Source organism: Panthera leo, chromosome F3 (assembly GCF_018350215.1).
Source record: "Panthera leo isolate Ple1 chromosome F3, P.leo_Ple1_pat1.1, whole genome shotgun sequence".
NCBI lineage: Eukaryota > Metazoa > Chordata > Mammalia > Carnivora > Felidae > Panthera > Panthera leo.
Window position 1 is genome coordinate 62,877,559 of NC_056696.1, and position 17,488 is coordinate 62,895,046.

Genomic DNA, 17,488 nt, shown 5'->3' on the forward strand with positions numbered 1-17,488 from the left:
ACCCAAGCCCTGAAGATGCCCCTGACATGCATCACCGCGCATGTGCGTCCCCTCGACGGGGCTCTTGAGGGAGTAAGGGAGGGGCCCACACGGGGACCTTGTGGCCTTACCTTGGTCTGTGGGAGAGTCAGGAGACGAATCAGCTTTTGTCTGGCTGCACATCCTCTGCCCAACCCGCACTCCCTCCACCGGGGCACCCATATCACAGGCACAGGGGATCGAGCTCAAGGGCCATGGCACATGTTACCCGTCACCTTGGCAGGTGCTTGAGTGCAAAGACAGGTGCTCTCTGCCTTTCACATTTAATAGCATCGTTGCCGCCCCCCCCCCTCCCCCCCACTGCCCTGCTGTCTCAAGGCGGAGGTCTGAGTAACACTTCAGCACACCGAAAACACAACCCAGCACACAACTGCACTGACCAACGGGTAACGGGTACAACCTCCCCTCCCCCAGCCGATCAGAAGGTAAGCGCTAGGGGTGCCCTGAGCCCCTGCCAGGCGCTCTGCCTTTAAAATGCAGCCTCATTTACTCTTCGTTATCGCTTTACTTGGCAGGTTCTATCCCCATTTTACAGATGAGAAAACGAGGCTGCGTTCCATTCGCTCAGTCAGTAAGGGGCTAAAGGGCGTGAGGAGCTGGCAGATCGGACTCGCAGCTTTCCCGCAGAGCTGGGCCTTACAAAGTACCAGGTTCAACAAACCCTCTGCCTTCCAAAGGGCTCAGAGCTCTGGCCAACGTAACTGGTTTCCAGGACGGTGGCTTCTAGTTCTTGGACGCTCTTCCCTGGCTAGCACTGCACCTCCCTTTCGTTTCTACGCCTGGCAGGAAAGCCGAGAGCCCACGAACCAGGGAGGGCTCTCCCACTGAGCTGTGCCGCAGTGACATCATGCTGTTTGCAGGTAGGTGTGCGGAGGGGCCAGCTTTGACTCCAGTCAGAATCCCATGCATATTTCAGACGTGCAGTCAGGGGGTCAATGAAATTTTATACTCTGGGTGATTGGAGTTATATCCGAAAACATCTATGATGTACTTTCTCAAGCACCCAACACTTGCCGATATGCCAAGGATGCCTGGAGTTTCAAAAGACCCGGGGTTGGGAGAGTCTGAAAAAACGGGCACAAGCCCAGGGTCTCTCAGCCTCAGCACTACTGACATTGGGGCTGGATGCTTCTGCTGTGGGGGTGGGGGGAAGGGGTGGGGGTTGACCTGTGCATCGTAGGATATTTAGCAAACATCTCTGGCTTCTACCCACTAAACGTCAAAAGCATCCTTCCCCCAGTCGTGACAACCAAAGGTCACACGTCCCCCGGGGAAGCAAAATCATCCTCGGATCGTAACTACCGTAGAACCTGATCCCGCAAGGCTGGTCTATACAAACTGTAGCCGAAGGCACCGCTTTCCTCCCCTCTTTGTTTTCTGAACACCACAACCCTTGAGAACTGTGTGTCGCAGAGCTGATGGCCGCTGGCTTGGGAAGTGGGGTGGGAGGGAGGGGAGGTCAGGCAGCAGGTGGGATAGAAGAAGCAAGAAAAGACCATGGAAAAGCTTTTAGAAATCAGAAAGGTTTATTTAGCAAAAGCCACTAGACTAGTGACAACATCCAGGGAGTAAGTGCACTTACATGAACAGAGAATCTTTTCCCAGAGAGTTGAACCAACAGAGTTAATGACACAACAGTTTTAGAAAGTAGAGGGCTCAGGGTTGGTGGGGTGAGAGGAGGCAGTCAGGCAGAGAGGAAATAAAAGGAACACGAGTCCTACACAGGAGCCATTGGGAGAAGGGAGGCTACGAAGGGGCTTCACAGAGAGCACTGATACAAGCAGGGATATAAGGAATATCACTTTCATCGCAATATACAGTCCATCCTGTGCAGAGAAATTCTTTGCTGGCTCTGCAACTGTGATAGCCCGGAAGTCTGCTGGCACCCGGGGTAGGTTGAGGCAGGCACCAGTAAGGTAGGCGCCCCTGGCGTCCACTTGTCCTCCGTGGACAGAGGAAGGATAAAAAGAGGAAGGCAGGAGTTGAGTGAGCAGAACAAGAAGAAAGGAGGGAGAAGGAGAGGGGGCCATCGCTGGGAAATCAGGTCTGCGATGTTCTCTTTCCTGCCCAGTGGCTGGTGAATCGCCAGGGTCCCTAGATCCGTCCCGTCATCTCCACACGCCCCGTGTGCTGCTGTGGCTCAAACTGGGGAAGGCGCCGGCACGCAAACCGGTCTCCGGCAAAGGCCCCGTCTGGGGGAAGGCTGGGGCCGAGGCAGGCGGAAACCACTACGGAGCGTCCGAGGGCAAGGGTCCCAAATGGGTCCTGAGTCAGTGGTACAGAAAACTCGTCTCTCTGATTCTTTCATCTCTCCTAAATTTCTGTTCTTCTTTCGCTTCGCAAGCTTTCCTAGACCCTTCAGAGACCATTCCCCACCCATTCCTCACCCCCTCTCCTGCCACGGTCCACAAAGCCAGTCCACTGGCCCCCTGGCTTCCCCCTCAGCTCCTGCTGACACGCAGGGGAAGGCAGGGGAAGCCTCAAGAAGCCAGACCTTTCACGCTCTGGAACACTCAAAATTCCCACGCTCTGAGGGGTCGCACCCAGCGGAGGATCTGGTGAGCCGGCCGGGCTTGGCCACACCAGACTCCGGCCGTCGCTCCTTCAGTTTGTGGCTCTTACCTTCCTGGTTCTTCCTTCCCTTGTGTATCTGGACCTACCTTCCATCCAATGGTTAATTAGAAAATACGGTAAAACAAACACAACCACCCCTCTCCAACTAAATACACGTTAGGAAAAGAACACAATTCTGCTTCGTTCAAAGACCCTGAAGATTCCCCGTCTCTTCTCTCTGGCCACTTCTTACAAGCCCACACACCACGTACACACGTTCCCCCGCGTGGGCACCTGTGCATACACGTACACACACGCGCAAACACACACGCACACATATGCACGCGTGCACACACACACACACGCACGCGTTATCCGCACGCACCCCATCCTAATTCTGCTGATACCCTGGTGCACCAAAAGAGGCTAACATAAAGCTGCATTTATTTCATTTGGACTTTCTAGCTAAGAGGGAATCCAGCTGCTTAAGAGAAGGGCTACACTTTCATTTACCAAAACTGTAAGGCCGAGTCAGGGCCGAAGCGCTCTGTGTTTTGGATCGCCACGTCCTTACCAGCTAACCCTCAAAGAACACTGCAGGCTGGGTCTGTCGCTCGTTGTCCCGGATGAAGGCTGATTTCCCCAAACACGTGACACTAGCATGGCTCGGCTCTCGCTCTTTAGGCATCGTTAAATCTGTTCACGGGCGCTAGAGTCTAACGGTCACAGAAGGAACTTGTCCTCCGTGCCCCCATCAGCATGCAGTACCGGGTGGTAATCTCTAGACAAGGCCGAGATGGTCCAAGACAAGACAACTGCACGTGGCACTTTTTACAGGTGTGCTCGAGGCACGCACCCACAGGGATGGGTCAAGGGTGACGTGGCTGTGGTCCCTGACCTAAGTGGCAGTGATTCTGAAGAGAGGAAATAAACAGTCTCAGCTACCGGCCTGTATTTGTTTGCAGTAAAAAGGGACCACAACTGCCCAGTGGAGGGGACAGGTTGAGAGGTAAGGCTTGGGTGGGGGGGGGGGGGTGGCTCTGGGTCTCTGAGGCTTTCTCCGAGGTGAGGGTGCCATGAGAGGCCTCAGGTGGCAGAGCCCCCTGAGGCAGGATGCAGAGGAGGGAAGGGCGAGCTGGGCTTGCAGGATGGGGGCAGGACTTCCACAGCGAAGAATCAGACCTAAGGCATCTGTGGCAGCAAAGAGACTGCCCTCCCCGAGGGCTTTTCACAGCCCCGGCCTGACTGATGTTAAACGCTCAATGTCCCTGGAAGCAACACCTAACATCCAGCTGGAGAAGATGTCCAGATTCAACTCATCCGGAAGCTTCCCCGATGTGACACATCCCAACACGGCGCTCACACCGAAACCTCTACCCTGTCACTTACAGCCCAGAGCATTCAGCCTCTGTTCTCTCCACGAGGGCCTGGAGAAGGAATTCGTCCCATAAGGTCTGGGGCGGGTGGTCAGGCAGCGGGTATTATCCTGGACACCCAGATGCACAGTACCCCAGAAGGTACCCGACGGCTTCCCTTCACAGTGGGGCCTTGAGGTGGGGCAGGAGGGGGCTACCCGGGCATCACAGGCCAGGCCAGGCCAGGGCAGAGGAGCCTGATGAAGCAGCTGGCGCCAGCGGTCCTTCAGCAGCCCGGTGGTCCTCGCGAGGGACCCTCTCCCAAAGCCACGGGTCCTGGAAGGCCCTGCCCCTCCCCTCCTCCAAAGTCACAAATAGGAGAGAGGGGCCGAATGACCTGTGGGAGTCCCAGTGCTCCCGTGTCACCTTCCAAAGCAAAATCCTAATCCTTTCCTGAAACGGCAGGCTCTCCGGGGGGGGGGGGGGGGGGGTCCCCCCGGCTGGAGCCAAAGTCTCCGGTCGCCAGGGTCCTCACCGCCCTCCGCCGCGCGGGCATCCTCGGCGGTGCGCCCAGCCCGAACCCCACCCCGGCCCCGCCCCCCGCCCCTGCGCCCCGGGCCGCCCTACACGGCGATCTCATCGTCCAGGCTGTCGCCCAGCTCCTGCCTCTGCAGGACGTTCAGCAGGCGCGGCAGCTCCTCCTGGGACCACGAGTCGCGCTCCTCGCTCTCGTCCGTGTTGGACTCGTACTCCGAGGCGATGCCCGACTCGCGGAACCGGAGGAGCTCCAGGCCGCCCAGCAGCGGGCCCGCGGGCGGCGGCAGGAAGCGGAAGCACTCCAGCTTCACCAGGCGATCGCGCCTACCTAGGGGGCTGCCGGCGGGGTGCGCCAGCTCGGCCAGGCCCGCGCCCGGCGGCGGCGAGGGCAGGTCCTCCGGCTGCGGGGTGGTGGGGTCGCAGAGCACCGGCAGGCCTCCGGAGCGGAAGGTGATCTCCAGCAAGCTGTCCTGGGAGCCCACTGGAGGGGGGGGGGGGGGCACAAGAGCACAGGAGGCCGGGTCAGTGAGGCAGCCCGCCGGGCTGGGGGGGGGGGGGGGCACGGGGGACACCAGCCTGCGACCCTGAAGGAGGTACCCATCGAGAGGGCCAGACTTCTGGGGCGGGGAAGTGCAGCGGGTCCCAATCTAGACCTTGGTGCTGCTTTAACAAGGGCCCCAGCCCTGCCCAGATCCCCCGATCGTGATCTCCATGGGTCGGACCTGGGAATATTCATTCTTTAAGAAGTTATGGGATAGTCTGGGGGAACCACTGGGCAAAGAGGAAAAGCATTGGTTTGGCAGTCACGCCTGGCTTTGAATCTCGGGTGTGACCCACACCTTGCTGGTCCTGTAACCTTGAGCCAGCTCCTTAACCTGTTTGAGTCTGTCTCATCCATAAAATGGGCGTAACAACATCTACTACTACAAGGATTATAGGAGATCACGTGTCTGAAACTCTAGCATCGTTTCTGGCACAAAAGAGGACCAGGGCATCTACACTGGCCCTCAGCCTACACACATCTGGAGAATGCTTACAGGCCACGGATAAACAAAAGGAAGGCCCGGAGATGTGTGCTGCCTTCTAGTACCTCCCAGTCCAGCCTGGAGGTGGCCGGGCTTCTCAGGCCGGGTGCCGGGCAACTCTGTCACTCACCAGCAACGCTATCTGGCCGGTTCTTTCCTGCCCTATCCACTAAGTAGACGACGGTTACCAGCCTGCTCTATGCTACAGAGGTGCGAAATGTATAGTGCAGGGTGCGTGAGGTCCTCCCCAGAGCTCCCAGACAGCAGGACATGATAGGTGCTCAGTAGATTTCACCGGAAATACACTGCAACGGGCTGCCTTAGGACGAGCGTCCGAGCCCTTTTCGAGGAGGGGGAGCCTGGATGAATTCGTGGCAGTGACTCCTGGGGACATTCAAGGTCAAGTCTGGATGCTGGACGAGACGGGGCCCAGACCCTCGCTAGCCCTGCCGTTTTGCAATTCCACAAAGCGTGTGGACAGGACAGACAGAGCTGCCTTATGTTTCCTGCTGGAACGCCGGGGCGAGTCAGGGGTCTAACAAAACACCACCAAGAGCTTCAGAGAAAAGCACGTGGGTTTTCCAGAGCCTCCATGGAGGGCGGGGAGGCTGGGCGGGGCCCTCACTTACTCGCACTCTGTCCCGATAGCTTCAGCTCCAGCTCCTGTACCTGCTTGACCAGCAGGGAGATGTGCTGGAGCATGTCCTTGTTCTGCAGCAGGAGCTGGTGCACTCGGGCCTGGGCCTCCAGCCGCGCGGCGGCCTCGGCAGCCAGCTGGTCCTTCAGCAAGTGAACCTGCAGGCGGGAGGGAGAGAAGAGGCGGAGAGGACAGGACAGAGAGGAGAGAGAGAGATGAATGCAAACGAGAGTCACCGGGGGAACGGCTGGGACCAGAGACACCTGCCATGTTCCATTCACGAGGAAGAAGCCCTTCCGGGGACACGTGGGCACCTGGGCTCGTCATTCGGAGCAGCAGCCCAAAGAAGCTGGGTCCCCGGCCCCGTGCGCCTCTTTGCACCTCCCGAGGGAGGGCTGTGGCTTGTCACTCAGATACCACTCAGGGCCCGGCAGCAAGCACAAGAGGAAGGGAAATGCCGAGCCCCAGGCCCTGCGCCCCCATCAGGTTTGACAACTAACATGTGACCGCCACATGGACGGAGGTGCCTTTCGCTCATCGTGTCCTTTAAGAAAGGAAAGCGGAAACTGATACTCTGAGCCAGTAGCTAAGAACGGTGTCACAGCAAACCCCTCCTCGGGCTTTCCTCTCCCCTTCCTCGTGCCCACACGTGCTGGGAAACCAGAAGTCCTACAGAGTCCCCTCATTAGTGAGGCGGTCGTGATAAAGTCTGTTCTTTCCCATCTGTGGGTACTGGCCTCTTTCCCTGACCATCCAGCCCCTTTTCATTTCTCACAGCACCTTGGACTGTGCCTTATACCTGGTAGGGGTCACACGCCTGCTGACTGATTCACAGCCAGGCCTCCTCCCACAAGCCCAGCAGGGTGGAGGTGAACGGTTTACAGAGCCGCCCACTGTGGGAGAGAGAGGACCCTCATCCACTGTCCTCATACACAGTAGAGCAGCTGGTGAGGGCACATACAGTGTGCTCGGGGCCCCGGAGGGTCTGTTCTCGGTGCGTAACCGGGTATGGGGAGAAAACCCAGGGGAACAGGTGGAGTGATCGTAACAGGAGCCCAGCTTGAAGAAACTGAGTCACAAGCCAACAACAATGTTCACCCATTTGATTCCTGTTACAAGTGGTGGATAAAGGGGCCTTCGCGGAGGGTTTCAGAAGGTCCCTGAAGAAACGGAGCTCATGAATTTTGGCCCACACCAAGGCCGCTTGTGGGCAAGAGGGTTTTCCTGGACCAGGAAATACGACGTGGATAAAGTGGAGACACTGAGGCAGGCTGACTGGGGCGAGTCAGGTGGGGGCAGGAGAGGGGTCGGAAGAGCCAGCCGACTCTTGCTCAGACAGTAACGGCTCGGGCTTTTTCCGAAGAGCAGTTTGCTCCAAAGGGCTGCACATTTTGTCGGAGAGCAAAGGACCGTATCGGCTCCGTGGTCCGTCCAACCGGACCCAGCGACCTGCCGAGCCCAGCGTTTGCCCCTTCCAGCCGCTGACGCTTGGAGACTCCCACTCTTGGATTCAGCAGCTGCTTCCTTCCTTGCAGATTTGAGGACCTGACCTTGCAGTCGGTTATGTGGGAGCCGCTAATGAGATTAGTTGCCACTTTTCATTAGTGGCTCCCGAGGCTGGGCCTGTCTTGCCCCAGGGGGCGGATGTGTAAGGAGTCTAAAGTAAATCTGTCCTCCATAAGGTGCTGCTGAGGACGGACGTGACGGTTTGGTTTAGAAATCAGCCTCATCTGCTGCCTCATGGAAACTAAGGAAGGATCTAGAGAGCAAGGAGAACAGGGAAAGAAGTGGCAATAATATTTGAAGCGGAGTATCAGGTGGTGGGGTGGCTGTTAAGCCTTTATTTTCTTTGGAAACTGAGACATGGAGGTATTTCCCCTGAGAGTCCCCCAAATCTTGCTGATTCTCAGAAACAGAACAACTGCTGTGGGAAGGCTCCAGAAGTGCCTCCTGAGAAAGGGCCAAGCTTAACCTCCCATCTGTGAGTAAGGTAACGTACGCCAATCAAGAGTATCGTTGAAAGGCATCTACGGTGCAGGTGGGTTAATTATCCCATTTTCTATTTCCTTTGGAGTGAAACAAACATGAGGCAGAAATGTGGGATAAAGTTTTCAATGCATATGAACAGAAAAAGCAGAGAAGTCTAGATGCTGCTAATCGGCATCTACAGCGGGCTCCCTGCACACACACCAGGGACTCGGGGACTCGCATCCCAGGACAATGGGCCACTTGGGAGCACTGGACCGGGAGCTGGAATGCTCCAGTCTGGCGGTTACACCCTATGCAATTGTAGCGAATTCACTTCCACCTGGACCTCACTTCCTCCAACTCTCACCCGAGGGGGCCGCCAGAGGCTCAGGCAATCCAGGATCCCACATCCTGGTGAACATGGCAGTCAGCGCTGGGGGCCATGTGTCAAAGGCTCACTGAAGAAAATGCCTAGATTCCCATTCTGACATCACAGAATGAGGACTGGGGACACAAGAGGAGTCCCCTCCTGCAGAAGCGAGGTCGGGGGGGGGAGGGGAGGGGGGGGATGTTGGAAGCTTCTTTTTGCAGGTAATCCAGTTCCCCTGGTGGAGTGCCATCACTACATAAAAGGCCCTTGAATCTAATGCTTCCCTCAGGCAGTAAGCGCCAGGAGAAACGCTCCTGAGTCTGAGTGCTCCTCGAACAGATTAAGTAAGAATTTTAGCTTTGCAAATGCAGAGTCAGAACATTTCCAGTGTTTTCAAACCCCAGGAATGCAAAAGCACACACCGCTCCCTAAAGCCAGCACCAACAGGCCCTTCTGCAGCCATCAGAAGTGACATCAGGCAGAAGGATCACTTTGTCCGCGGCAGTCCGTGCCACGGCAGAGCCCAAACCAGGCCAGGCTGCGACGAAACAGCCTGGACTCCTTTTAAATCTGAGGCCACTTAACAGTGCCTGTGTTTTGCACATACAGGTGCAGGCACTGAAACGGGGCAGCACGATTTTCAGCCTGGGCTCTGGGCAGTCCGCTCTAGCTGTGTGTGCTCGCTTCCTCTACCGTGAACGTGAACGGGGAGCAGACACCGCCCCCTCCCGCCTCCCAGATGGGACAGTTCTTTGTATCCGGCATGCTTTTCTTTCTGAGAATTCAACACCTTTCGCAAAAGCAGGCCGTATTAATTTCTGAAAAGGTATGGGTCAGCCCCTCCTTTCCAGAACCACAGGGTCTTTGGCAAACGACTATCCCACTTCACAGACGAAGTCCGTGGGAAGGTCACGGCTGGGGTGCGGTGTCCCGCTCCGCGTTCCCGCCACGGCGCCCCACGTGGGAGTTGAGCCCTGCACCCTCCAGTTCGGACGCCCTCCCTCAGCCCACCCAGCGACACCAGACCACTGCCCACTCGCTCTCCAGCCTACTTGCCTGGACTCCAGCTCCTCCGTGAGAAGTGGGGGCAGGGCCAGGCTGAAGTTAGGGAGCAGGCACATGGAAATGGCGTGGAGAGAACCACAGCAATTTGCCCTCCCCCCCCGCCCCCCCCACCGGACGCACCAGCGGAGGCAGGTGACGCTGTCTCAGCATGCATAAGGCAGGGACTGGGCAGTGCACCCGGGGTGCTGGGGACTGGCAGAAGCCACGACGACAAAAGCTCAGTCTAGGGCCTAGAGGTGGGGTGTGGAGGGTTTTCTGTGCGGCTCCTGCATCGACAGCGCACACGATCGCGAAGCAGAAGTAACCAATCACGGGTTTCAGAATAAGCACCAGGGGCAGCGGGTAGAGGAGAAATCTTTAAATAGCGACAGTGCACTCACAAGCTAGGCCAGGAGCTGGCAAAGTGTGGAGGACTCCGGCCTACTTAACTACTGCCAGTCAGCCGAGGTGCCCAGGCCGATTCTGGAGCTCTAGGGGCCCAGCTCATGGCCATGCAGGTGCCAGCGATGTCCCAGCTCTGGTTTGGGGCTTGGCTATGCTTTCATTCACACCCTTGAACTTCTGGCCCAACTGAAAGAAGAGGAAGCTAGTGCAGCCAGGCAAGCCTCATGCTGGGTGGGGAAAGCGGTCAGAGGGGCTTATTCACACACTGAAGTCTAAGCTAGAAACGCTTAAGAGCTGGTTGAACAACTCCTTTGCCCCTGTACCTCTAAGGCCAGGGCAGGCTCCCCTAGAGAGGCTCTGAACCAATTAGGGAGAGGCTGGGAGAGATCTTAAGGTCTTAGAACAAATCAGAACACTGTTAAGGAGATCCAAACCCGGTCCCAGGACAACAGCAGAACCGGAGTAGCCTGTGAAGAGTACATGGGGAGGGGGGCATGCATACAGGATGCCACAAGGGACCCCAAGAGTGAACCTGTTTGCAAGGAACTCTGCCTGGACCCTTAGCTCAACCCAGAAGTCACATAGGAGGACTTGGATGCTTCCAGAGAGAAAGAAACTGTGTTCCTACCTGAAGTGCTGAGGTCATGGTATTCTTGCCCCCTGGAATTTTGGGGATTGTGGCAGGTTTTTTTTTTTTTTTTAATGTTTGTTTATTTATTTGGAGAGAGAGAAAGAGAGTGAGAGCAGGGTAGAGGCGGAGAGGGAGAGGGAGAATCCTAAGCAGGCTCCATGCTGTCAGCACAGAGCCTGAGGCAGGGTTTGAACTCATGAACCATTAAGATCACGACCTGAGCTAAAATCGAGAGTCAGATGCTTAACCGACTGAACTACCCAGGCACCCCCTTTTTTTTTAAATTTTTTTTTAACGTTGGTCTGCCCTATTTTAAGTGCATGAAAGATGTCAAGAAGGCCTATTGATCCACTTCTATCTCCTATACAATAGTTTTCACCCAAAGACATGGAAACTAATACAAAGCCCATTCTTTCTAGAATGGGAGAAAGAGGAACGTGCAGAAGAACTTGTAACAGAAGGAGGGTTTAGGGCCCAGTCGGCTGGAGGACACAGGATCTGAAAGCCTTTTCTGCGTTCCCGGGCAGCAGAGGGGGAGAGATGTATGTCCAAGAAGCTATCTCTGACCTCAAGTTCCCCGTCCGGCTGAAGACGCCGCAAGTCTCCGGCCCTACCCGTCACCTCGCCAGGACCCATGCCCGACGCTGGCCAATCAGCCACGTCACTGCGGGAACCAAGGGTCAGGCAGGACACCGCCAGCCACAGTCCACAGACTGAGTCAGAGCCCGTGGGAGTGGCATGAAGTACACCCAAGCACCACACTCTTCCCTTCCCTGAGATCCACTGTCTTCTAGGAGAGAGACCATTAAAACAGGGCAGTGCTGCCCCACTGAGGCAGATGCCTGATTCCCTACCGGAAAACCACTTTGAGGGTTTCATGCTGCTTGTGGCAAAGCCACGACCAGTTACGGGTCTTGTGGCTTTGCAGACTGAAGGCTTCCCCAGACCGACACAACAATCTTCTTGTTGTGTAGGTTGTACGTTTGTGTCTAGGTTCCCTTTAGCGTTCAGCAGTGACTTCAAATTCAAATGACTCGCTGGTAATATCTATCATGAATATGCATCAAGCCCTTTCTTAGATAAATAATAATTACTCGGCAATTGATATGCTGCAAAAGTATTATGGGTTGGAGAATGGATTTGTATTCAAGGGGAAACTTCCGGAAATGATGTGAGTCGTGGAATGGCCCTGTGCTGGAGCACTGAGGCTTTGTGATCCTGTCACAACGGGGAGGAGGGGACGCTAGGGACTGCCACACCGCCATTAAGGAGACAAGGTGAATTCTGTTATTTGACAAAGAGTAATGATTCCCCGCCCCCCCACCCCCACCCCTCCCAAGTATAAGAAGCCATTAATGACATGCCTTCTTTTTCTTGCTGTTCTGGAAACACCTGCAAATGCTCCTACCATTAGCACACATCCTTTTGTTTCACCGTCAGAATTTTTTAAAGGCTCCAATCACCTAGGAGCCATGGCACACTGATTCTACTCTCTCCAACCTGGCTGCAAAAGTCCTCCGAGAGGCTACGTCTCAGGACGTCTCAGGACCCGTCCTTGTGAGACTGTGTTAAGAGAACTAAGTCTTTTCCAGAACTAAGTCGTCGCAGATCCCGCTCTGGTTAGGCGGCCGGTGCTTTCTAAAGGTGTGCATATGGGAGAGCACAGCTCTGACTGGGCCACCCCTCCACCCCAAGGGTCGTGAGAAGAATAAGCAGGAGAAACAACAGGGATCAGGGAGTGCTCCCCAGAGAAGTGTGCTCCCTGCCGTTCTAGAACGCAGAAAGCCTCAGAGGTCAGCCTAGTCACACAGATCGAGAATGCCAGTGCGTGGAGCTGCCTGGCCAGATCGCACACCACTCCCCTGCTCGGGAGGCCCCACCCTCCTCGTTGCCCTTATCCACGACCCCCTCCCCACCCCACCCAAGAGCCTGACCCATCCCTCAGTCTCAGAATTCAGCCTATGAATGGTATGAGCCTATGAAGGTCAGACTCACAAGTCCCAAAGCAGATGTGGATTAGGATCCCCTCCAGATGTGGATTAGAATCCCCTCTGCGGAAAGCAAGCAGAAGGAATCCCTGCCGGAAGCAGCAAGGGAAACCAGCTTGGTCCTCCTCTGCAAGGCCATGGCCTGACAAGCCTTTGGGGCTCAAACAGCACTTCGCTCCTGAGATCGAAGCCAATTCTCACGTAGCTCACATACAGCACCTAACATCCTGTAAGTTAGATCCCATTGGGACGAACTCCAAGGCCAGTCAGTACAAGATCAAATCCTGCCGGGAAGAAGCAGAGCACTGACGGAGGTGTGGGGATTTGAATGGACAAGGCAGTTAGGATGCCAGTAGGGGGCGGGGTGGGAGTCTTTGCAAGGGTGTTTGGTGCAAATTCGTCCTTGAAGCTCTTTCAAGACTGGTTGCACAAGGTCACAGCTGTCCTGACTCCAAAGGCGTCCCTTCCCACCCGAACGCCAGGAAAATGAGGCAGGAAGGGGAGGGGGGCTCTGTGTGCACCTCCTTCCTTGGTGAGCTCAGGTCCTTATCCAACAACGTCCAGCCAAGCCAGCCAAGCCCAGCTCAGAGCGGGGAGGGGGGGGGGAGGGGGGGTACGCGGGAAACCAGAACGTTCCCTCCTAGCCCAACCGCATCCCCCTCGCCCCCCTTCCCCAACAAGCAACGACCCGACAGCGTGAGCGATCCCTTACGGCTCCCTAGGCTGTACACCTGCCCCTCGCCCCCCGCCAGGGAAGGCGCGTCAAGCCCATGAGAGTGGAGCCTGAGGGGGAGGGAGGAGGCGGAGGAGGACCTGGGCCACAGCCACTTGCGTCTGCTGCTGCTGCTGCTGGAGGAGCTGCTGGAGGAGCTGCATCTGGTGGTGGGAGGACAGCGGCGTCCCCGGGCCCAGGCCTGGGGGCTGCGAGGGGCAGGAGGGGAGGAGCATCCTGGGCGAGGCTGCCAGCACGGGCTCCTGGGGGTGGGGGGAAGCCTGGAGAGAGAAGAGAGCACAGGGCAGTGACCGCTCTTACACAGACGGCACGGGCACGGGCACGGGTGGAGGGGGATGCGGCGTCCCCAGCAGCCGTGCGGACGGGGCCCCGGGAGGAGGTGGTGTGGCGGCCGGGGCCACCTGCCAGGACACCCTGCCTGGACCCTCAGTGGCTGACCCCCTGCGATGGAGGCAGACGGTGGGCACCTGCCTCTCGCACCATATCCAGCGATAGCACACCCGGACTTTGGGGCGCCCGTCTCTGGCCACCCACCACCCCACTATGGGACCCGGAAGGGGGCAGTTCCACCTTCTCTCCGATGGGTCCTCGGGGTTCCCTCCTCCAGGGCTGCCCCCGGGGCCCCGAGGCTTGAGGGAGGCTAGTCCAGCAGGGTGTGCCTCGCGGGGAGGGCCAGGCTGAACGGCGTCCTTGTGCCCTCCCTCCTGTCTCCCTCTGGGCAGGTGGGAACTGTCACGAAGATGGCTTATGGGATCCATAAATCAACTAACTGCAGGGAGAGCCATTTCGTTTCCGGGAGGTCTGCTGCTGGTCCCTCTGCAGACGTGCAGGAGAAAGGCACCCAGTGACAGACGGCTCTTGCCGCTTGCGGGGAACAAATGTCACCAAGAAAGCATCAGGTGATGACTTGGGACCATCCCACCCTCCAGACCAGACAGGTTTCTCCCTCCTCCTGATGAGCTGCCCCACAGCCTGCACCGGAAAAGGCCGACACACGGCAGGAAGGAGAGGCGGCCGTGACACGGGGAATCTAGGGGGAGCCCCCTCTCTTCGCATTGTCCCTCCGGGTTTTCTGCTGTGTCTTCGGGTTGGAATGTGCTCTCAAGTTATCACTTTCTCAGTCTGGATTCTTTTGTAAAAAAATTCTTTTTTTAAGTTTGAGAGACAGAGCAGAGGAGGGGCAGAGAGAGAGGGAGAGAGAGACTCTCTCCCCCGATGTGGGGCTCGAACTCATGAACCACGAGATCATGACCTGAGCCGAAACCAAGAGTCGGCCAGTCAACCGACTGAGCCACCCGGACGCCCCTCTCGGTCTGGATTCTATCGGGACCCTCTCGGGAGCCCCGCCATCTCAGCTGTAGGACGTGACGTTGGAGTCGATGATGCCTCGGGTGGTCTCGCAGTTTCCGGCCCCCAAAGGGCGCACTGCCAGCCTCTGTGGCATCAGCAGGAGGCAGCACCAAAGTGCACAGTCGCTGGCCGCAGGCAGAGGGAGCCTGGACGAACTCCGCTCCAGCAGCTAAGCCCCAAGGGATCGGTCCTGGTGCTCGAGGCTTAGCTCTGCACGGGTATCAGGCTGCCATGAGGAGCCACTGAGGGCAGGACTTCCAGGGAGAAGGGGACTCAGGACAGAGGGGACCCTGGAGGGTGGCGCACGTCAAGGGTAACTCCGTGGTGTCCTGACACACAGCAGGGTCGAGCGCCGGCCCACCGGGCCCATCTGCAGGAGCCGGGCCCCCGCAGAGGAGACGAAAGCTGCTCTGCTTGGTCGTCTGCACCGCACTCGGAAGCTAACCCAGCGGGTACAGGAGGGGACTCTGACGGTGGCCGAGGCCGCAGCACGTTTTGCTCCAGGAGGCAGCGTGCGTGCGGACGGTCACGCCCTGCCTACCTTGGGGTCTGCGTGGGAACCTCCTTCCTTCCCTACGGCGTCAAGGTCGGTCACACCTCGGCTGAATTCCAGGACATCGTTCCCCTGGAGCGGGGTCTCTACTGCGTCGATGTCCGTCTCCTCTGCGGTGGCCGTGGAGGCCCTCTCGGCTCCAGTGAGCTGGCGGCCTGCGGGGATGACAGAGAGGGAGGGAAGGGAAGGGCAGCACCGAGGCCAGGGTCCTCCCCTTCCCGGCACTTCACCTTCAGGTCTCTCATGCCTAGAGAGGCCACCGGCTCCCTGACGTCTCCACCCACCCTTCACGCCCAATTCTCCCTCTTGGCTGAGAAAACAGCTGGTTTTCACGATCGCTGACTGTGGCTGATGGGCGGAGGCCAGTACAGTCACTGATCTGTAAGCACCGGGAGGGGAAGCTGGGGTGGACGGAACGCCGTGCCTGTGAGCACATCGGGTAAGGCAAGATCTAGAGGGTGGACCCACAGCTAACGATCTTCCTCAGGTCCTAACAGACAAGAGGGGGATCTGGTATTTGCCACTTTCCTGGGACCCAGAAGCTAAAAGGACAAGAAATGATATTTAAAAACAAAACAAAACAAAACAAAACAAAAAACAAAACCTCCTAGCAAACTGGGAGACAGGAGATTGGGCTGTGTGGATTCCCACCTGCGGAAGGGTGAGAGGACTGGACCTGGAAGTGGAGAGAAGTGCCACTTTCCGAATTGCTTATTTAAACCACGTCTACTCGATGCAGTGAATTGTAACTAAAAGCCGCAGGACATATGCTGGTTTCATTTGTTCAACGAGCATTCATTAAGCACCTGTATGTGACAGAAATCTACGGGCATAAGAATAAATAAGCCAAAGCTGTGTCTTCCAGGCTTCCCCAGCCTGACGGAGGAGACAGACACACAGCACGGATGCAGCAGGGGGCCGTGTCCCCTCTGATCCGGGGTGCAGGGCAACAGAGGACGGACAGCTAACTCAGGCAGGGGTTAGAGCAGCCTGTCCAGAGGGCACAACACCACCTGGAGAAGTGCCAGCTAAGGCAGGTGAGGAAGCAGGCGCGGGATGGGGAGGCAGGGGCAAAGATACAGGCGATATTCACTGCAAATGGCTCTGTAGGGAGGGACCCAACCAGGAAGACTGCGGATCTCATCTCGAAGGACTGGAAGCAGGTGAGCAATACGAAAGGATTTCGTTCTTTCGAGTTTCACCCTAGAGATGATGTGGAGGACGGATCTAGAAGGGACAAGATGAAAAGCAATACCCCGGGTGAGAAACGGGAGGGTTTATGCTAGCCGTAGCAGACAAGAGGGGAACAGATGTCAAAGATTTTCAGGGGGGGGCAGAAATCACAGGATGTGGGGACAAACTGGTGGCAGAGAGAGAGAGGGTGGGAGGAAGGAGGGAAGGAGAGAGGAATATGCAAGGACGTTTTGAAATTTCTGATTTAGGTGATCCGGTAGGGGCTGGCGTCCTCTAGGGAAAATTCAGGAGGAGCGGGGCTGTGGGTAAGAGGATGCATTGAGTTTTAAACCCGCTGGAATCACAAGGTCTGTGACAGCCAAGAGGAGATACCCCTCAGCTATTGGGTACGTAAGTGGAGAGTTCAGGAGAACGGCCTGGCCTGGAAATAAACATCAGTTGAAACCAGTGAAGTCAGAAAAGGGCGCCGGGAACCAGGAGAAGCACAAAGGATGTTGGAAAGCAAGTCGCAGATAAAGAAAGGTTGTGTGTGCGTGTATACAGGGTGGTGCCCCCCAGGGAAGGCGAGTGCTCCGTTCCCCGTGATGAACCCTGCACAGAGAGGCTGGTTCAGTTTGCTAGCTGGGGGCCCTTCAGTGACCTTGACCGGGGTCTCCGGAACGGCCAGCAGGCAAGGCAACCAACTGGAGGTTGAAGGAGTAACAGCGAGGGTGGGGGACTAGGAAGAAGACACGAGAGTGCAGATAAGTCTGGCAAAGAGCTGAGCTCTGAAGGGAAGGAAAGGAAAGAGATAAGGCTGGGGGGTGGGGGCGGTGATGCAGGGGCAAGGCTGGGGGGAGCGATGCAGGGGCTAGGCTGGCGGGGGGAAGTGATACAGGGGCAAGGAAGACTGGATTTGGTTTTGTTTTGGAGAAAGGCTTGATCTTGTCTGTCTGCGGTGGGGAGGAAGTCAACATAGCAAAAGACTCAGGTGACCCCCCAGGAGGGGCAGAAGTGGTGGCTTGGGCTCAGGAAGAGGCAGGTGAAGGGTAATCCTGGACTGGGGGACACTGGCCACAAGGCACAAGCTGGGGACAAGCAGCCTGGCGGAGCCGGGTGACCCCAGA

At 57.0% G+C, this 17,488-nt stretch overlaps 1 protein-coding gene across 3 annotated transcripts in view; it reads right to left on the reverse strand.

Moving 5' to 3' along the window:
* The window catches only part of LOC122212473 (carboxyl-terminal PDZ ligand of neuronal nitric oxide synthase protein), a 284,789-nt gene that overhangs the window by 13,444 nt on the left and 253,857 nt on the right, over window positions 1-17,488 (reverse strand). For 2 of the 3 annotated variants that reach the window (XM_042926470.1, XM_042926469.1), the window contains exons 7-10: window positions 15,177-15,343; window positions 13,366-13,545; window positions 6,139-6,304; window positions 4,813-4,965 (exon numbers count right to left, since the gene is read on the reverse strand). In XM_042926470.1, the coding sequence (XP_042782404.1) occupies window positions 4,813-4,965; window positions 6,139-6,304; window positions 13,366-13,545; window positions 15,177-15,343 (666 nt within the window). Of the gene's footprint in view, window positions 1-4,570; window positions 4,966-6,138; window positions 6,305-13,365; window positions 13,546-15,176; window positions 15,344-17,488 lie in introns of those variants that run through there. The other variant, XM_042926471.1, reaches the window with a different exon arrangement.